Source organism: Lates calcarifer, linkage group LG9 (genome assembly GCF_001640805.2).
Source record: "Lates calcarifer isolate ASB-BC8 linkage group LG9, TLL_Latcal_v3, whole genome shotgun sequence".
Lineage (NCBI taxonomy): Eukaryota > Metazoa > Chordata > Actinopteri > Centropomidae > Lates > Lates calcarifer.
The window spans coordinates 21,117,493-21,139,010 of NC_066841.1; the positions used below are offsets into that span (position 1 = coordinate 21,117,493).

The 21,518-nt window shown below is 46.7% G+C and overlaps 2 protein-coding genes across 2 annotated transcripts in view; both read left to right on the forward strand.

Annotated features, from left to right (window-relative positions):
• Positions 1–13,510, forward strand: part of LOC108892368 (kinesin-like protein KIF1C) — a 40,772-nt gene extending 27,262 nt beyond the window's left edge. Inside the window, 14 exon segments of the mRNA XM_051072669.1 lie at positions 5,361–5,436; positions 5,536–5,615; positions 5,833–5,927; positions 6,679–6,762; positions 6,928–7,108; positions 7,227–7,299; positions 7,386–7,484; positions 8,010–8,171; positions 8,251–8,565; positions 8,643–8,732; positions 8,824–9,064; positions 9,143–9,321; positions 9,323–9,434; positions 9,437–13,510. Coding sequence (XP_050928626.1) covers positions 5,361–5,436; positions 5,536–5,615; positions 5,833–5,927; positions 6,679–6,762; positions 6,928–7,108; positions 7,227–7,299; positions 7,386–7,484; positions 8,010–8,171; positions 8,251–8,565; positions 8,643–8,732; positions 8,824–9,064; positions 9,143–9,321; positions 9,323–9,434; positions 9,437–9,999 — 2,350 coding nt within the window. The 3' untranslated portion in view covers positions 10,000–13,510.
• Positions 13,511–13,645: 135 nt separating this feature from the next.
• On the forward strand, positions 13,646–20,315 carry LOC127142762 (platelet glycoprotein Ib alpha chain). The gene is made up of 6 exons (XM_051072670.1): positions 13,646–14,316; positions 14,815–14,910; positions 15,004–15,195; positions 15,353–15,448; positions 15,603–15,782; positions 16,255–20,315. The coding sequence occupies exons 1-6, from the start codon at positions 14,161–14,163 to the stop codon at positions 17,857–17,859; spliced, it is 2,325 nt and encodes a 774-aa protein (XP_050928627.1). The 5' UTR covers positions 13,646–14,160; the 3' UTR covers positions 17,860–20,315.
• Positions 20,316–21,518: the final 1,203 nt, after the last annotated feature.

Sequence of the window (21,518 nt, forward strand, 5' to 3'; positions counted from 1 at the left end):
ATTCTGTTTGCAACATCATCCTCTGTAAAATGCTTTGGATGTGGTGAAGAGGGACATTTAATCAAGGCCTGTCCTAACCGCGCTTCCCCCCCCTGTCCCCCCGAGCGCGGCTGGCGCCGCTGCTGCTGCCGCTGGACCTTCCGCTCCGGCGGCGGGGTGGGCGGTGACGCGCTGCGGCGCGGCCGTTGGCCGACCCGTTCCGGCGGCGAGGCGTGCGGCTGCGGTGACCGCTGCCGCAGTGCGAGGGAAAGATGCAGGAGCTGCAGAGAAACAACAGGCTACAGAGATCAGAGCCAGGTTGAAAAGAGCACTGAGGTGAGTGGTGAGGAGGAGGTGGGAGGTGAAACGGGTGAGGTGACTGGTAAAGGTGAGGTGACAGGTAAGGTTAGGGTGAGAGGTGATACTTCAGATGAAGTGGCTGGTGATTTGGTGAAGGATGTGGGTGAAACAGGTGTAGGGAGAGAGGCAGGTAAGGTTCCTGGTGAAGTGGGCATGAAAACCAAAGGGCAGGTGAACTTGGGGAGGTGGGTGAACCAGGTGAGGTGGAAGAGGCAGGTGAGGCTGTAGGTGAGTTGGGTGAGGTTAGTAAAGTAACAGATGAGGCTGTGTGAAGGAGTTGAGGTCGCTGGTGACCAGGGTGAAGCAGGGAAGAAAGGAGAGGTAGGTGAGGTGACAGGTGAGTCATGTGAGGCAGGTACAGTAACAGGTGAGCTGTGTGAGGAGAACACAGTAGCTGAGGCTGAAGAGATGGAGGCCTGTGAGGCTGGGGGGAAGTCTGCTCCTCTTAAACAGCGTAGTAAGAGGAGAAACATGGTGAGCGTGGAGGTCGGGGGTAAAGCCGGACGTCTAGCAGGTAAAGCGAGTGCTGCAGAGAACAGAGCAGCTCTGTCTGACAGCAGTGACACTGAAGGCTGTGTGTCTGATAGCAGTGACCTGTCTCACACTCAGCAGGCTGCTGCTCAGGTCTATCCTGCAAATACACTCAAGTCCTTTCTGCAGCAGACCAAAGGAATGAGGAATCTTATGTTAGAGCAGTACTTCCCTGACATGCAGGGTTTCTATAAGTCAGCCAGATATATCATCAAACACAGAGCTGAGTCAGAGCTGACAGACCAAGAAATATTCAGACTGAAAAAACTGATCATTAAAGTCAGAAAACAACTCGTCTCTTAATGATGATGAAAGAACAGATTTTATTTCTATTTATTTCTTTGATTGTTTTTAGTCTTGTTCTTAACATCTTCATCATTATGGATGTTTTTAAAGTAGGCAGTCTGAATGTTAATGGTGCCAGAGAATCACGGAAGAGAGCAGTAGTGTTTGAAATGGCTAAAATGAAACACATTGATGTCCTGTTTTTACAGGAAACACACAGCGATGTTGGGAATGAGGCCGACTGGACCAGAGAATGGGAAGGAGAAGTGATTTTAAGCCATAACACCACCCTCAGTGGTGGAGTGGGCTTCCTGTTCTCTGGAGGTTTCACTCCAACCTCTCTGGAGGTCAGGCCTGTTGTGGAGGGGAGGTGCCTTTTAGCCAAAGCTCATTTTGATCATTTTAATGTGGTTTTTATCAACATCTATGCTCCAAACAGTGGTACAGAGAGGAAGCACTTCTTTGAAAAAGTGAATGAGGTTTTGAACAGCTGTAGCTCGGAGGATTATTTATTCGTGGGCGGGGATTTTAATTGCACTGAAAATGAGATTTTAGATCGAAACCATGCAGAGCCTCATCCAGTATCCCAGCATGCCTTGAGGCAGCTGGTCTCGTCTCATGGCCTGGTGGACGTGTGGAGAAGGATGCACACAGGCTGCAGACAGTACACATGGTCCCACGTTAGAGAAAACACCATCTCTTTGGCCAGACTGGATCGGTTTTATGTTCTTAAGCACAGAGTCAGTGCTGTTAAAACGTGTAGGATTTTACCAGTTGGTTTTACAGATCATTCTTTGGTTTTATGTAACGTTTTTATCAGAAACATTTTACATAAAAGCGCCTACTGGCATTTTAACTCTGTTTTAACTGTCGACAAATCTTTCAAAGAGGCTTTAAGCTGGTTTTGGAATGATTTTAGACAGAAGAAAAAGGAGTTTGTCAGTCTGAGGCAGTGGTGGGGACCATGGAAAGGTTCAAATTAAACTTCTATGTCAGCAGCACACGCTCAATGTCACACGAGACATCACCAGATCTATCAGAGATCTGGAGACTGATATTGTGGATCTCGAGTGTGTGAGTGACTCCACAGGAAATCGAGGATATATTGAAATCCTCAAGACTAAAAAGATGGCATTAGCCAACCTGCTGGACACTAAAGCACAGGGTGCGCTGGTCCGGTCCCGGGTTCAGAACATCACAGAGATGGATGCTCCATCGAGTTTCTTCTTTGGACTAGAGAAGAGACAAGGGCAGAGGAGACAGATCCACTCTCTACTCTCTGAGACGGGACAAGAGCTGACAGAGCCAGGCCTGATAAGGAGAAGGGCTGTTGACTTTTATACCTCTTTGTTTAAAAGTGAGTTTAAGGGAAATGAGGAACTGATGGAGGAGGTCTGTGGTGGACTTCCTCAAGTGTCCAGTGAGACTAACTCACAGCTCGACAGCCCACTGACTCTACCTGAGCTGTACGCTGCACTGCAGAGTATGCAGGGGCGAAAGGCTCCAGGCATCGACGGCCTCACTGTGGAATTCTACAAAGCCTTCTGGGACATCTTGGCTCATGACATGTTAGATGTTTTTAATGAGAGCCTGGTGTCAGGGTCACTGCCTCTGTCATGTCGCAGAGCCATCATCACCCTCCTGCCCAAGAAAGGCAACTTACAGGATATCAGGAACTGGCGTCCTGTCTCTCTCCTCTGCACCGACTACAAGATTCTGTCCAAAGCTCTGGCCAATCGGCTGAGAGGAACCATGGAGCAGATTCTCCACCGGGACCAGACGTACTGTGTGCCCGGCAGGTCCATGGTAGATAATATCTACCTCATTCGGGATGTTTTGGAGGTCTCCAGTTCATTAGGCATAAACACTGGACTGATCTCATTAGATCAAGAAAAGGCTTTTGACCGCGTTGAACACGGCTTCCTCTGGAAGGTTATGGAGAGGTTTGGGTTCAGCGCTGGTCTCATAGCCAAGATCAAGGTGTTGTACAGTGACATTGAGAGTGTGCTGAAGTTTAATGGCGGCCTGTGTGCTCCTTTTAGAGTGCATAGAGGCGTCCGGCAGGGCTGTGCTCTGTCTGGGATGCTCTATGCACTCTCCCTGGAACCCCTCCTACAAAAGATAAGGTCATCTGTTCGAGGCCTGATTTTACCTGGTTTTAACAGCAGTGTGGTTTTATCTGCTTACGCTGACGATGTCGTTGTTTTTATTAAAGATCAACAAGACGTGTGTGTTTTAAACTCTGTGATCGAGAAGTTTTCTGTTGTGTCGGCTGCGAGGGTGAACTGGAGGAAGAGTGAAGCCCTTGCTGTTGGTGAGTGGCGTGAGGGCCTCCCTGTTCTCCCTCAGAGCCTCACATGGAAAAGGGGGGGTTTAAAATATCTTGGTGTTTATATAGGAAACAGCGACATCGAAAAGAAAAACTGGGAAAACATTATAGATAAAGTAGATAATAAACTGGCTAAGTGGAGGTGGATCCACACACAGATGTCTTTTAGAGGGAGGGTCCTTATTTTGAATAACCTGGTGGCTTCTCTGTTGTGGCACCGGTTAGCCTGTCTGGACCCTCCATCAGGTCTTATTGCTCAGATACAAGCAAAGATGGTTGATTTTTTCTGGGATAAATTACATTGGGTTCCACAATCAGTGTTGTTTTTATCCAGAGATGAGGGAGGCCAGGGCCTGGTCCACCTGGCCAGCAGGGCCGCCACCTTCAGGCTCCAGTTTATTCAGAGATACCTGACTGGACCTGAGGATCTGGTGTGGAGAGACGTGGCCAGCTGCATACTCAGGCGTGTTAATAACCTGGGGCTGGATGCTGCTCTGTTTTTAACTGATTCTAAGTTTTTAAAGTTAGGTGGGTTGCCTCCTTTTTATCAGGGTGTTTTTAAATCCTGGGCGCTGTTTAAATGTAAAAGAAGTGAGAAGTGTGACTCTCTGTACTGGTTGTTGAAGGAGCCTTTAATCTGTGGTGCCAAACTGGACGTGTGCTGCAGCACCGTGCCTGGGCTGATGGGGGCGCTGTGCAGATCAAAAATGTTCTGCCTGGAGCAGCTGGTAGAAGCAGCAGGACCGGCGCTCATGGACAGCACAGCTCTGAGCTCTGTGCTGGGACTGCGCTCTGTCCGTCTGACGCAGAGGAGCCTGGAGCTCTGGAAGAAGAGGCTGACGGAGAAGGAGAGAGTCCTGCTCCTTAAACACAGCAGGGGAGAAGCTGAGCCTGACCCCACAGACCCGTACCCAGAGATCCACCTGTGCCCTGGGTTCATAGAGCTCAGCGGCCCCCCTACTGAAGCGCACTGACAAAAAAACACTAAGCTTGCACAAGGCTGACAAAAAAACTCTGTACACAAGTTGTGTAAAAACTATTTTCAAAACACGGCTGTGTGACAGAGCAGAGTGTGTGTGGACTGAGAGGCTGGGCGGCCTGAGCCCACAGTGGAGAACACTTTATAAACCTCCTGTGAAAAAGAGAACCGGAGATCTCCAGTGGAGGATTTTACATGGTGCTATCGCAACCAATGCCTTTTTATCTGTTATTAATCCCAGTGTTGTGAATGAGTGCCCATTCTGTGGATTGACTGAAAACATCTTTCATGTTTTTACTGAGTGCAGGAGACTGGCAGAGATTTTTAACGTTTTAACTCGTGTTTTTAACCTGTTTGGTGTTGTTTTTACTGCCCCTGTTTTCATTTGTGGAGTTGGTTTTAAGAAAACAGAAAAAGCAAAGTGTCAACTCCTGAACTTTTTAATTGGTGAAGCAAAAATGTCAATCTACCTGACTCGTAGAGACAAACTGCAGGGTGGGCCGATTACTGACGCTGTGACCCTGTGGAAGCTCAACGTGAAGGCCAGACTGAGGCTGGAGTTCAGCTTCCACAGGATCACAGGGAATATAGATGTGTTTGAACAGCAATGGGCTCATGAGGAGCTGCTGTGCAGAGTGACCGGCACAGAGTTAATATTTACAACTTTCCTCAACTGATTTGTTGATCGTACAACTGTCCGTGTGATTTTTAAACCAAATGTAAATAAAGTACTGTTAAAAATCAAAATCTCTCTCTGTCTCTCTCTCGTCTCCTCCTCTCTCTCTCTCTCTCTGTCTCTCTCCTCTCTCTCTGTCTCTCTCTCCTCCTCTCTCTGTCTCTCTCTCTGTCTCCTCTCCTCTCCTGTCTCTCTCTCTCTCTGTCTCCTCGCTCGCCCAGAGAGGCCCTGCTGGCAGAAATGGGCGTGTCCATTAAAGAAGATGGAGGAACGCTGGGCGTCTTCTCTCCTAAAGGAGTGAGTTCTTCTTCTGTTGTTTTAAAGAGACTGATCACGTTAGTGTGACTGATGTTGATGTACATCCTGTGTGTGTGTGTGTGTGTGTGTGTGTTGCAGACGCCTCACCTGGTCAACCTGAATGAAGACCCTCTGATGTCCGAGTGTCTCCTCTACTACATTAAGGAGGGTTTCACCAGGTCACTGTCATTCTTAATTCTTTTGTTGAATCAGTTTGTTGGTTTTCCAGCAGCTCCTGTGTTCTGCTCAGTGAATGTACTGTTTATGAGGTGACGTTTAAATGACCATAAACTGTAAATACACAAGTAAAAGTATCTAAAAACTGTACCTGAGTACTTAGTTACTGGCTCAGTGTGAACTGGATCATTAAATGATGTTTCTGTCTGTGTGTTTCAGGGTTGGACAACAGGACGTCGACATTAAACTGTCCGGTCACTTTATAAAGGAGATTCACTGTGTGTTTGTCAGTGAGACCAACGACCAGGGAGAAGGTGAGACGCCTGTCTGTCTGTCTGTCTGTCTGTCTGAGATAGCAGCACAGAACAACACAGACCTGTCTGTGCTGAGAGTTTACAGTTTAGATCGCCCTCTGGTGGACAAACTGCAGCAGCTGCAGCTCACAAACCTCAACTGATTCGTCCAAACTGAAGCTAAACTATCTCAGCTTTACAGAGGCCCTGGAGGGACATGCTGGGATTCTTTTTTCTGCTGTTGTGTTTTAAGATATTTCATCTCTTTTAGATTTAGTTTTTTGCAGTGCTCAGCATAATAACAGCCGATTAACTGACATTTTCACTATTCAGAAATAAAGCAGCTGCTGGAAACCTGTGAAATGACACCTGTGAGCTCTGGTTATTTAACATGATTTATTCTCCAGTACACAAGGTTAAATGGCTGTTTTAGGACTGAGACTTGGGGCCAGGGAGTGTATTACGTCAATGATGGGTCCCCACAAAGACAGGTGTACCTGTGTGTGTGTGCATTCAGCGAGTGACTCTCTTTCTTCTTCTTCTCTCTGTAAAAGCTGCCAGGAAATCAGTCAGGTATCGTTAAACAGTCACTGTTACTGGTTGCCATGGTGACGTCACCTTCATATTCACATCCATGTTTCCTGTGCCCCCCCGTCCCTCCCCCCTCTGTGCTGTGTGTGTTTGACTGTACATCCGTCCGTTGTTGATGTTGTTTTGTGTGCAGACGTTAAAATCGACAGTTCTTTGAATGGACTTCTGTTTGTCTCTGCAGTGGTCGTGACTCTGGAGCCGCTAGTCGGCGCGGAGACGTACGTTAACGGGAAGCAGATCACTGAGGCCGTTGTCCTCAAACAAGGTAACGGCACTCACGGGATTCGAACTTGACCTTTGACCTCTGACCACAAAAATCTAATCTGTCCAAGTGAACATTGCAAATTTCCTCTTTCATATCATGCACAAATTTCCCTACTCCCTGAGATGAACCCACCTCACTTCCCCTCACCTCTGTCTCCGTCGCCAGGCAACCGCATCGTGATGGGGAAGAACCACGTGTTCCGGTTCAACCACCCGGAGCAGGCGCGGCTGGAGAGGGAGCGCAGCGTGACGGCCGAGCAGCAGGGGGAGCCGGAGGACTGGAACTACGCTCAGAGAGAACTGCTGGAGAAACAAGGCATCGACATCAAACTGGAGATGGAGAAGAGGTAGAGAGACAAACAGGGGGCGATGATGATGCGTTCATGAACAGTTTGAATAATCTGACAACTGACAATCACCCAGTTTCATCCCGCGGTCACAGCCTCTGTGCTCTCTGTGTCGCAGACTGCAGGACATGGAGACTCAGTACCGTAAAGAGAAGGAGGAGGCCGATCTGCTGCTGGAGCAACACAGGCTGGTCGGTTTCTGTTCGATTCAAAGCAGCTTTATCTGGTAGCTAACACTGTTAAACCTGCGTGTGTGTGTGTGTGTGTGTGTGTTCAGTATGCCGACAGCGACAGCGGCGACGACTCCGACAAACGCTCCTGTGAGGAAAGCTGGAGGCTGATCTCCTCCCTCAGAGAGAAACTACCTGCCAACAAGGTAACACACCTGGTGTAGATCAGTGAGGTCCTCAGATGCTGCGGGACGTAAACAGGAAGATTAATGCTGCTATGGACCAGATCCTTTTAGTTTAACCAGAAACTTCACTTTATATCAGCACCAGACTCCATAGAGAAAAACAGGGATTTTACTGGGAGCTGCTGGAATACCACTGCCTCCATCTGTTAGTGTGTCTGTGTTACTGTGTGGTACTTTTACTTGCAGTAAAGTATCTGATTACTTCTTCCACCACTGAAAGTCTCACAGTAACACAGACACACTAACAGATGGAGGCAGTGGTATTCCAGCAGCTCCTGGTTAAATCCCTGTTTTTATCTAATGGAGTCTGGTGCTGACATATAGAGATGTTTCTGGTTAAACTAAAAGGATCTGACTCTGTAAGAATCCTGTCATAATGTTGTCAGACACAAAAACATGAAATACCAGAGTTACAGACTGTCTCACCTGTCTGTGTCTCACCTGTCTGTGTCTCACCTGTCTGTGTCTCCACCTGTCTGCCTGCAGGTGCAGTCCATAGTGAAGCGTTGTGGTCTGCCCAGCAGTGGGAAGAGGAGGGAGCCTCTCAGAGTCTACCAGATCCCTCAGAGGAGGAGGATCAGCAAAGACCCCAAACGGGTGACCATCGAAGACCTCCGCATGCAGGCCGTCAAAGAGATCTGCTACGAGGTCTGTGATGTCCTCAGTCAAACCAGGACCGTTTGTACTTCTACAGACCTTGTGTTTAAACGCCCCCCTCCCCCCTCAGGTGGCTCTGGGTGATTTCCGTCACTCCCGTCAGGAGATCGAGGCGCTGTCCATCGTTAAGATGAAGGAGCTCTGCCGCATGTACGCCAAGAAGGACTCCAACGAGAGGGAGAGCTGGAGGGCTGTGGCCCAGGACGTCTGCGACACCGTGGGCATCGGAGAGGAGAGGAGCCCCCCCACGGAGGAGGGAGTAGGAGTGGGTGGAGGAGGTGGAGGCGGAGGAGGAGGAGGAGGGGGAGAGACGGGGGAGGGGAGAGAGAAAGGGAAAGTGTACGACCTGAAGGCTCACATCGACAAACTGACCGACATCCTGGAGGTGAGTGACGCTGCTTTGTTTGTGAGCTGAACTGTTGTTGTTGAAACGTTTGAAGACGTCGTGTGTGACTCCTTCAGGAGGTGAAGCTGCAGAACAACATGAAGGACGAGGAGATCAAAGCTCTGAGAGACCGGATGATAAAGATGGAGAGCATCATACCTGTTCAGGTACGCCGGCTCGCCATCGTCCCGCTCCGTCAGCTGCTCGTCGCTCAGCAGCCGCTCTGAATCCACCCTCTCTGTTTTCCTTCGTTTCCAGGACGACGACATGAACGGCGAGGGAGGCGGGTCTCCTCAGAGAGACGGGGGCGACGGGGGCGACGGGGGAGGGGGCGGCGACGGCGTGGACCAGCCGGAGGTCAGAGTTCAGCGGCTGATGGACGAGGACCCGGCGTTCAGGAGAGGGCGCCTCCGCTGGCTGAAACAGGAACAGCAGCGAATCCTGAACCTGCAGCAGCAGAACATCACCAAGAAACTACGAGGACAAAACCAGAACCAAGGTCAGTGGGTGGTTTTACTCTCCCCCCCCCCCTCTGAAACCACATCTAACCCCCCACCCTTTCTCCCCCCTCCTGCAGGTCAGAACACCCCGACCGTCCCCGTTCACCTCCCGGGCACCGGCCGCTTCATCCCTCCCCAGGAGTGCAAGCTCAAGTTCCCCTTCAAGAGTAACCCCGCCCACCGGTTGTCATGGGGACCAGCCAGCGCCGCCCTGCAAGCCCTGGGTCTCGGGGAGGGAGGAGGCGAGGGGGAGAGCAGAGGGAGGAGGGAGGAGGAGGGGAGGAGTGGAGGGTATAGGCTCTCCCTCGCCTCCGCCTCCTCAGGGTCAGTCTCCCGCTCTCCTGCCCCTCCCCTTCCAGGCTCCGCCCCCCGCATGCGCACGCCCAGCCCTCACCGCGGCTGGCAACAGCGTAACCACGGCAACCAGGGGAACCAGGGCGCCTTCCACTACCACCACCAGGGCAACAACCAAAACCACCAGCGCCGCTACCGCCGCAACTCCCTGGACAGCTCCACCCATGGCAACGGTAACTATGACAACGACCAGCACCACAGCGGTGGCGGTGGCGGTCACCAGGGGCGACCAAGACAGAGGAGGGGGGTGTCGCCTGGGCCAGGGGGGGAGAGAGGAGGAGGGAGAGGAGGAGGAGGAGGAGGAGGGGGGAGAGACAGAGACGGAGGCTTCCATTATAATCAACGCCAGCACCATCAGTACCACCACCACCCCTACTACAACCCCCACAATGCACCATTCCAGCCAGGACCTCACCCTAACTACCACAGTCTGCCACGCCCCGGGCCCCCACCCCTCCCTGCTGACATGCTGGTGGGGGTGGGGCCACCGCCGGGGGGGTGGGGCTTCACCACCCCTCCCAGGATGAGACGGCAGTTCAGCGCACCGGACCTCAAAAACAACAAGGAGACCCCCATCTGACCTCTGACCTCTGGAGGTCTCTGATTGGCTGCAGGACACTGGGCGGTCCTGATGCTGTAGAGACTAGGCTGTGTGTGTGTGTGTGTGTGAGTGTGTGTGTGTGTGTAAGTGTGTGTGTTGCAGCACTTTTCTCATATTGCGTCACACACCAACTAACATCACACACATCCTGTATTTTTAATCCTGCTGTGTGTGTGTGTGTGTGTGTGTGTGTGTGTGTGTGTGCGGCTTCCTCCTCGCTTTTCATGTTAGCACGGGTTAGCTGTTGCCATAGCGACACTGTTTTTAGGAAATTATTTTATTTTTTTCACTGTTTTTCAAACAGGATCGAACTTTAATGATTTAGTTTTGTTGATTTTTATTGATCGCTGATATTGATTGACGTGGTCTCGATCAGTCGTTTAGAACAAGGTGCCTTAAAGCTGATGTGTTAGCTCCTGAAGCTAGCTCCTGTTAGCAGAAGTCTCCTGTTTGTTTGTTTGTTTTTTTGTTTTTTTTTTAAAGATTAAGTACGTTGGTGTGATTTCCTGGGCAGGATGGATGTTTGTACTTAGATGGACTTGAGTTTTAGCGCCTCTGTTTTAGCCGCTGTTAGCCCAGGAGGCTAACTAGTCTGGTTTAGCCTGAGAGGCCTGTGTTAGCTGGGACAAGTCAGTTAGCCTCAGTAGGAAGCAAGGGATGGCTGTTCAGTCTGAGAGGTTTATGTGGTCAAGTGGTATACAAGCCCAAGTTTAACCTAGCCTAGCTTAGCCTAGCCTAGCCAAGGCAGCATTCATGTTATGTGGGAATTACAGTTTGTATGACTTCAATGCTAACACGTTGAACCCATTTTACACAATCAATAAAATTATCACTTAATTATTGGAAGCGGTTTATGTAGTTAACATAAAAATATTTGGATGTTTCTATGTTGCACCACAGGAGGGAGCTAAACTGTGAGCAATGACGATTAAACAAAAACATTTAAGTTGCAACTTAGCACCAACAAAAGCATGGTGTTGACTTGTGCGGGGGGATCTAGATGACGTAATTACTGTATTTTGTCTGGAACAAGACAAACAAAAACTGCTGTTCTACGTGATATCAGTGAAACCGATACTGAAATATCAGCCGGCCGCTGCTCGGTTTTTCAGTTTGGTCGCTTCTTTTTGTAAAACAGTTAACACCTGACTGACAACTTTAACTGACATCAACTGACAACTCTTTAAAACGTTGCTGCAGAACTTTTTCCCTCGAAGCTCGTATTTACGCGTCCCTCCCATGTGACTTGAATGCTGCGTCGCTGAGTGCTACAAAACCAAAGAAAGCTGCTCTGTGGCGCCTCCTCCAGGAGAGCAGAGAGCTGACTGCTGTACAGAGAGAGAGAGATGGAGGGATGAGATGTCAGGGCTGAAAGAAAGAGAAACTCCTCGTCTGTTTTAGAGGACGCTGTGAGGAGGAGGAGGAGGAGGAGGTGTGGTTGTAAATGTTAATGAGAGACAGACTCGCATGTTGAATCTTTTAAAGCGTTGTGTGTATATTTGAAGTGTATCCTGACTTTTGTTTTTATGAAGATGAATCTATTTTAAAATAGGCTGCAACATATGAGATGTGCTCACGGTGAGTTCACTGTCTCTGGCAATCGTGGGAAATGTAGTAAGTGATACCTGACGTGATGCATTATGGGAGATGTAGGAATCATGAAACGTGGTGGATTATAGTTTACGTAGGGCTGCGAGAAAGCGAAGGCAGAGAAGACGGAAGAGTGAGACACTTGAGGAGAAACCTGCGATACAATAAGCTTTGTTTTTAAAAAGTAAGAGACAACTTCCTCCTGTAAGGATCTGACACTACTTAGTATTTTATGTCCACATCGAGAAGGGACGAGGAATTAACTGCTGCCTTCCTGAGGCGTCAGGAAGATGGAAACTGTGGCATTTTCCCATTTGAGTCATATAATGTTGCATTTAATGTCACTTTAAAGACAGCTTTTTCAACATACTGACAGTTAGCGACATGTTCTCGTTCTCATTATACTTGTGTTTGGGCTTTTCTTCAGCCAGCTGTGTCCGACTGAGCTGTAAGTTTAATGCCATATATTATGATTCTTTAATTATGCTGTTAATCAATTAATGTAAAAAAAACCTGAAAAAAATCTAGGGCGTCATCATCAGTGGTCAAACCCCAAAGATTTTCATTTTAAAATGATAAAACATTTTTTTTACTGTTGTGTTCACTGCACCTCTGAAACATAGGAAGTTGTAATTACAACCGACCTGCCACAAATTTCCAACTTCCTACGTCACTCTGAACGCAGCCCTGGTGTGTTCAGTGTCCCCTGAATGACAACATGTTTACTGTCAGGAGGAGTTGGGAGTTAAGGGCACTGCCCTAAACCCCGCCCACACACAGAGCAAGGCATTGTGGGAGATGACGAGTGGAGCATTTTTGTGCTCTGTGACTTTTAAGACCTTTTCACAAAAGGATCAGAACCAACCAATGGGAGCGCTCCCTCCGGCCGCTCAGCCAGTCAAGGAGGGAGTCGCCACGGTGATGATGACAAAAAACACAAGAACTGATTGTGATTGGCCTGAGAAGCATGACATCAGCGGAATTGTAGTTCCACCTTGTTTTGGTCTGCTGTCTCTGGTATCGACCAATCACGGGACAATCGTGATAACCTGCTGCCACCGCCGGGCTTGATGGGAAATGATGTTTCCTTTTTGTTTATGGTTTTTAATTTTTCTGATTTTTTTTTTTCAATTTCCAGCTTGGGCCTCTGATTGGCTGTTTTTTTTCTTTATGTATTCGTTTCCTGTTCTGAGTATTTTAACCCCATGTTTCGATTTTTGCTTTATGATGTCATCATGTCATCATCACTATTATTAATATAATTATCATAAAGTTATAAGTGTCATTAATATTGGGTTCTTGTGGATGCTGCTAAGGGGAGCTTCTTTGCCCTCATGCAACGGCCTGAGTGTGTTTGTGTGTATCTGTGTTCATCTGTGTGTTGGACGTCTGAGTGTGTGTGTGTGTGTGTGCTTGTGTGTTTCCTGGTTAATTTAGAATCTTAATCTAAAGTTTGTTTTACTTTATAAAGTTGATTTTATTGTTTTTCTTCTAATCGTCTGTTTACTTTTGTCGATTTGGAAGTTGGGGGGGGGGGAGGCGGGGCCTGGAGGAGTGGTAGGAACCCGTTGCCATGGCAACTCAATTCAGCAGAATTCCAGAACATTCTAGAACTCCTCTCACTGATTGGCCCCTCCCATTCCCTACGCCTCTGCTCCAATCACAACCTCGGAGTCTGTGACATCACAGCACGATGCCACTGTCAGGACTGTGGAACACAGATATGGACACGATGACATCATGGTCTAACCCTCCTCCTATTGGCTGAGAGCCCCTCAGTTGTTTCTCTGTCTGTGTTGAGTTGTTGTGTCTGTTGTTTTTGTTGTATCAGGAACCAATCTCAGGCTCTACCTGCAGACAACATGATGGCAATAAACTGTCAATAAGAATGAAAACGAAACACGACTCACCTCCTCCTTTTCTGGGTTTCCCTCCAGTACGGTGGCTGAGAGAGTTCAAAACACAGACGAAGAAGAAAACATCCTCACACTACAGCACACTACAAATACCAGTTCCTTTACTACAGGAAAAAGTACCAACACAACACTGTAAAATACTCAGTTCTAAGTAAATGTACTACTAAATAATATTAAAAGTTGTAGCTGGTTTTAAGTAGTTTATATATATATACACTTAGCTACTTAGTCCAGTGCTTCCGAACTGGATTCCTCCAAAGGGTCACCACTTTAACTTGAGGGGGAAAGAAGAAAAACGTTTATTTGTTTCTCAGTGAAATTCAGCAGCAGCAAACACAGGAAACAGGACTGTCCTGTCAGCTCTCCTATCAGAGTAACAGTCTTTCTGAACTTATAATAATCTGATTGGTCTTTCTGTTGTTGGACAGCAGGAAACCTTGACCATTAAAATAAAAAACCTAAAAAACAAAAGTCTTATCACACTTCCTGTCCCAGCTGCTGTCAGTCAAACCACACACACACACACACACAGATACTGACATCCTGAGCATCTTCTCTCTCTTCAGTTTCTTAGTTTCTCCTCTCGGACTGACGCAGACAAACGATCTTTCAGGAGCTTAGGTTCTTTTTCACAATGCAGTTCTTCGTCCTCCTCTTCCTCCTGTCTCATGCCATGGTTACAGCGGTACCCGGTTGCCTCAGCGACAGGGACAAGGACCACCGCCCGAGGAAGAACTGCACGGCGGCCGGCTTCAGCGCGGTCCCGGAGGGAATCGAACCCTCGACCAAGGTAATGCCACAAAACAACGACAACTACTGCACAGAGACCAACATGAAGTTAAAAACATAAAGTCAGGTCAGATGTTAAAGACAGACAGAGATGAATCTGACGGCTGCATGACAACCGACTTACATTAAAGTTTTAATATCAAGTTACCTGCAAATCCTTTTTTAAGACCTCAAAGTCAATTTAATAACCTTTTCAGAACAAACAAATGAATGTACATCAGGACTGAGTGTTCAATGTCTTCAATATTAATATAAATATATTTTACAATTATGATGTATCTAAGTAACAAAAAATAAGAAATGCTAACTTTAACATTTTAAAACTAGTTCGAAAACCTGAGTGAACGCAGCGTTTGATTGACAGGACGAGAAGCGGAAACACAGCGGAAACACAAGCTTCCTGTTTTAGACTGATAAGATGACAGTTTTACTGGAACTGTGACAGCTCTTAATGCTCTCTTCTTCTATCCTCTCTATCTCTATCTATCCCTATTTTTAGGTTTTGTTATTTCCTGGGAACGTGTTCTCCAGTCTGTCCTGGCACTCCTTCATGATTTTCACAGAGATCTATGAGATCGACTTCACAGGCAATAAGGTGTCTGAATTGTGCTTAAAATCAGTTCTAAATATGTTCCATTCAACATTTGATTCTCTTATGTCCTAAAATTAAAGTCATTTTTTAATCCAGGTTCCAGAGTTAACTCCTTCTGCCACTCCGATCCTGCCCACCCTCAGTGTTCTCCGACTGGGGTCAAACCATTTGACCTCCCTCTCCGACAGCTCCTTCTCGGCCTGTCCTGCTCTGACTGAACTCTACCTGGAAAAGAACAGAATTGACTCTCTGAGCGACCATACCTTCTCCGGACTCAGTAAACTGGAGGTTGGTGTGTTTGCATAGTAGCACATATTAGCAGTGATTATAGCTTGTTAGCAAAGGGGGATGCAGATGAAGGTAAAGTGTTAGCAAAGCTTGAATCGTGACTGAAAATATGTCAGAATGAAGCATCAAAAAGTTAAGTCATGCTGTTACCTTCTAGATCCTGGACTTGTCATCAAATCGTATCAAGGTTCTTCCCAAGCTCATGCTCCACCCCCTTCCAGCCATAGAAACGCTCTACCTGGAGGACAACAAGGTGAGAGAACACACACCAAGGGACTAACTTGAGCACAAAATCAAGCCCTGTATCTTACTGGTGGTACAGGTTCACAAAAGCTGCTCATTTTCTTGCCTGTAGGGGGCAGAGGTTGGTGTGTCTAAAACTTCAGGACATATCCTTTTCATTACAGATCAAAGTGATGCCAGACGATTGGTTCAGCAAGAAGAAGGAGGTGCCGTACCTCTACCTCTCAGCCAATCCCTGGGCTTGCTCCTGTTCCCTTGGTTATTTGCGCAGATACCTTGAAGACTACGAATTTAACATCTACGTACGCGATGGTCCGCTCATAAAGAGTGATGGAGAAAGTGTGGTGAGTAAAGACAATTGCTGCAAAAAGGTTTGGCAGTTGACCCCACCCAAGTATGTGAGAAGCTTGATGTGTAGCCTCGTATTTGCTGATTTATAGTTTCTGGTAATGTCACCATGTTTCACCTCATCAAAGACCGGACAATAGGAGATGGACAGTCCAGGTTCAGGCTCCAAGTAAAGGACCTTAAGTATTTTGGGGTCTTGCTCACTGTACAATCCACCTTTGGGTGTGACCATTAAGAACAGTTAAACTTTTGGATGTAGTCGAACGCTTTGTACAGACAGTCTTTGAGGCAAACTGAGGCTTTTAGGAAAATCTTTTCCACAAGACCAGAGAGATTGTACTTTAGGACCTTCGACAGAGGTTTGTGTAGTAAGACTCTGATTGTTGCGTTGATGCATATTTAAAATCCAAAAGGGATTCATGTTGGCATTTGGTGACTTATTGTTCGATGGTTGTCATCTGTCCACAGGTGTGTGACTCTCCACAGACGCTTAAGGGCAGTCCTGTACTGAGTCTGGAGGAATCTGATCTGTGTTCAGTTCCAGAACCAGAAGAATCAGGTCCAACTGGTGACTTAGACCAGACACAAACTTCTGGTTTTCCAACTGCTGTTACCGCTATCCCAACTGTTGCCATCCTTCCTCCTACTCCTCCCTCTCCTACTACTCATCATCCTCCTCTTCCTCCTACTCCTCCCTCTCCTACTACTCATCATCCTCCTCTTCCTCCTACTCCTCCCTCTCCTACTACTCATCATCCTCCTCCTCCTCCTACTCCTCCCTCTCCTACTACTCGTCATCCTCCTCTTCCTCGTACATCTCCTCCTCCTCCTCCTCCTCCTCCTCTTACTACTACTATTATAACAACTGCTACTCCAACATCTGCTGCTCCTGCCACTATTGCTCCCACTGTCGTACTCCAACTCTACACAGAGTACCACAGAGTAATCACATGGTCCTGGTACCAAACCTTTACCAGTTTAATTGAATGGTCAAGCCATTCAGAAGAGAAGAGCATAATCCAGGGATCATTAGCGGGGTCACATGCCTTTGTCACTCCTCCCTCTCCACCTGTCAGACCCTCAACTGAAAGTCCTGCTGACATGACGACTGCTGTGCCCGCAACACCTGGGAGAACAAAATCTGTTCCTATAAATGTAACGTCAACAATACCCACCACCCCTGAGCCTCCAACCACGGCAATCCCCCTCTGGGTGAAAGCTGCTGGTGGCCGGCGACGTGAAAAAATCAGTGCTGATGGAGCTGCAGGGGTGTTCTGTTTTTGGCTTTTTGCAGCGTGTGTGCTGCTGTGTGTGGCGTCAGCAGCGTGCATATTGGTGACTCTGGCAAGGCTAGTTGTCTGGTACAGGAGGGTGTACAAGCCGCTGAGTGTGGCGCTGGCAAAGAGGGGAGGAGGTAGTGATGGTGTGAGGCTGTTAACTTACAGCCGGAGGGAGGAGAAGGAAGTGGCAGGAGAGGAAGGAGTGATGGCGCTGTATCGCTCCGTTCTGTTCATCCACAAAGAGAGAGAAGAAGCTATGGAGAGGGAAGATGGAGGAAAGGAGGATGATGAGGGAGGAAAGGGAGGGAAAGAAAGACTCCTCGTCACTCTGAAGCCGACAGGATCAGAGGAGGTGAAGAGAGAGGATGGAGGAGAAAGAGGAGGGAGGGAGGAGAGAGGAGTGTACAGGAAGACACTGTACCGGCTGTTAAGTAAAGAGGAAGAGATAGAGGGATGGAGGGATGTGATGGAGGAGTGTCGGGTCTCTGCAGAGGATGGAGGGAGGACAGGAAGGGGAAAAGATGGAGGGATGGAAAGAGAGAGGAGTGGAGGTGGAGGAGTAGTTTCCAGGAAGCGCTACAGTGTGATTCTCAGGGAGGAGACGGGGGAGGCAGGGGGAGCGAGGGAGGAGCGGGACTGGGTGGTTGGTGGGTGGGAGGTTAAAAGAGGAGGAGGGGAAGAAGGGGAGGGAGGAGAGCAGCCCAGGAGCAGCTGGGGGGAGTGGCTGGCACACTACTTACCCAGCATGCCTTGGGGGGTGACCATGCCCCCTGAGGGTGAGGCTGCTGAGTGACATCAGATGACTCGATGACATCGGCCTTTCTGAATTTTTTTAAAATTTCATTATGATTTATGTGTATTTGGCTGTTCTATAATAGATTGTTATGCACCTGTGATCGACTGATGTTTGTCCTAATGACTGTTAATTGTCCTTGGGTGCAACATTATTAAGTTTTCCATGGCTGCACATTTATAAAGAACACACACTCACTATGTGATTATGGCAGTAGTTTTCTGGTCGATTGGTTGCTATCCTCTCATCTATTGGTTGGACAATCACAGATGTTAAACACATCTCGACAACCAACACAGTGTATTATCTAAAAACAGTTGGCTAACTTGCCTGCATTAAGATACACCCAGACCAAACTGGAAGGCAACCAGACATTTTTGTTTATTGACAATATCCCTGTGTACAACCCCTTATTTTTGTTTGTTGTATGAGTCTGTGATGATCATTGTTGTTAGCTCTCAACTGAGATGCGAGTTTTGTATGTGGGCTGTTCTTTAAAAATACGTAATCTACAGTTGCTTCTAGAACTTCTATAATTAAATACACATGAAGTACAGATGAGTCTCAGTATTTGTGTCATGTGTACACCTGTACACTGTTCACTGCCAACCAGGAAACACTGTGTAATGACTGAAATGTCTTTATCTATCCAGAAAACCCACCATGCTTCTGTTCTTACATCAGTAATCACCATATCAGACTGAACGGTTTCTCTCCACTGTGGACACGCTGGTGAGCTCTATAGTCATTTGATGTTGAGAATGATTTCCCACACTGGTCGCAGCTATATGGTTTCTCTCCAGTGTGAACTCTTAAGATGAAATTTTAGCTCACCTGATCTCACAAATGCTTTGTCACAGTGCTGACAGCGATGATATTTCTCTCCAGTGTGATGTATTTGATGGTGTATGTTAAGTTGTGTTTTGTAGGTTTTGTCACACTGGTCACAGTTGTACGGTCTCTCTCCAGTGTGAACTCTCTAATGAATCTTTAATCGGTGTGATGTGGGGAATTCCTTCTCACACTGCTGACAGTGACGAAACTTGTTTGTTTTTTTGAGAGAGAAAGAGTTATAAGTGAGGTTCAGTTGTGGACTGAGGATTAGATTTAATTTTTTCTGATTTCAATAACACAACAGTGTTTCTCCTGCTTGCAGGAGCTATACAGTTAGCCAAAAAACAAGCCTTGCCAGAGTTCGCTGTGCATTAATTGTCATCCCTCACTGGCTTCCCACCAGGCAACAGTCGGTGAAGTTGGAGAAACCCCACCCACCCCGATATAAGAAATCAAGATGACTGCTACACGCATAAATAGTTTAGAACACTGCTAATGTTACTGTTCATAGCAGTTCTGCCTGCAGATAGTACTGTTCAGTTTTTATCTGTGGACATGTTATGATGCTGTTTGTATGCGCAAAATACCACGTAGAGCGTTATTAACTGGTATTGCTAACAATAGTTAGTTAACATTAGCATATAGCAGGTCCAGTCTCGAAAGTCTCGCCTGTTGTTTATGTAGCTAGCGATGATAGTAACAGTAAAAAGTCTTAATGTGATTCTCCACAGCTCAAGTGTCTTCAAACGTCTATTTATGTTTAATCAACAGTATAAAAGCCACAGATTGAGTTTGTTGTCACAAATCAACAAAGAAAAAGCAGCAAATTGTATCTGAGAGGCTCGAACCTCTGACAGTTATAGGCTTTAAACTCTGTTGAATTCACTGTGATGTTCAATAGTTTAGTTTCAACTCCCATGAACAGTGTTTTAGCTGCTGTCAGACTCAGACTGAGGCAGAAATAACAGTAAACTCACTGTGAACACTGACTGCTGGTTGATAATGTTCCTATTTGCTGCTCAGCGGAAACAGGTGACACAGTTAACAGTTAAATTCCAACATGGCGGCCACTAATGGAAGGAGAGGAGCTTGGAGTTTGGTAACTTCTACTTGGCAGGATTTCCCGCTCCATTTAAGTCTTACCTCCTGTTAAAGCCCACCGACAACCTTTCAAAATAAACAATTTCCACTAACATGAACTTTACATTTCTGTTGGCCTGTTTTTATCCTCACACTAACAAATTTCTGGAGCCATTCAAGAAAAATATCAAAACCTAGAGCCACTTAGAGGAAGAGATCAACAACAGGGGCAGCAATAGCAAATATACGCCAACTTCTTCAAAATAAAACCCTGCGTCTCCTGCACCAGATACTTTCCTTTAATTCCTGCTCAACTTTCTGTTGCTGATACAGTTAATTAATACATTCATTTACATTCATTTATTTAAAACGTTATGTTATCAGACCTTGTTGGATTTTCTGGTGGAAGTTGAGTAGCAGTTGCATGAAGCAGCCAGCGGCAGCACATGACCTCCTCAGGAGTTTTAACAATGTTATAATGACATGTATCATGATTACTGGGCTTCTGCTTGTTGAATGAATAAAGAGAAACATCAAGTCTGTGTTTTCTGATCTTCTACAATGTCTCTTTGCTTATTGCTGTGCTGTTACCTGTTACTCTGGTCTAATCTAATCACCACAGGTAACCACAGATTAATGTCAACATCTTTCAGCAGGAAGCGAGAACACCAGTTGGTAGTCGGAGAGGAGGAAGGGTGGAGATGCTGTTCTGAGGGAGGAGTTAAGGTCAACAAAGTGTCAGACAATCAGTCAGTGCTGCTTTTTACCACCATTGTTCACCAACCTGAACTACATGGTTATCATTGTAGGTCCCCTAACCTTAAACAAACACTTTATTTCAACCTAAACCAGTTGTTTTTGAGTATCAGCTTCTATATGAGTCAGACTCAGACTGACTACTGTTTTCCCCTAAAACAAACGGCAGATTAGCAGGTGGAAAATGTTTGTTATCTGTGGAAGGAAAACCTCCCACAGTGCAGAATAAGCTGTTATTCCACTCAGAACTGCGCCTCTGGGTTTTATGATGACTTTGGAAGGAAAATGTATCACGTTATGCTAAAACAGTGCTACAGAGCCTTTGTCTATTGAAGGTGGCAAAAACAGTTCTGGGATCATCAGGATGAGCGTCACATAGAATTTCCCTCTAAACAGAATTTTTTTTACAGGTTTTCTAAGCGGTTATGACTTGTGTTCTGTTCCCTGAATGTTCACATCCCATTTTTGTTTCATTAGAAGTGGCAGTAAGTTCACAGGAAAGAGGAACAAAGAAAGGTGAATGAAAGTTCACCAGTAACTCCAGTAAATCCACTTCATGGTTGCATTTAAAGGGGAACTCAGCCCAAGAAAACAGTCAGTATCAGCTTAATACCACATGTGACTCTGGATAGAGCTCTTCAAAGTCAGTTCCACCTCAGCTGCACAGAACTGGACCACCCTTTAATCGGTCCTTGGACTTTGAAATACAAAACTAAATCACAAGAGAGGTCATTTAATGATGAACAGTTTTCATTCATCAGAGGCATCTTCATTTCTTCAGGTCAGATGTTTCTCACGACTACTACCACATTTTGAGGATTTCCCCTGACGTTTCTGTTCCGTCACATCTACAACAGAAATTCTGTGAAACTCCTGAGTGATTTCAGTTGAAAGAAACACTTTGTTTACAGAAATCTGTCGTTACATTTAGGTCATTATTGATATAAATGATTAAAAAACTGAATGTTAGAGCTGTAATTAGAGATGTC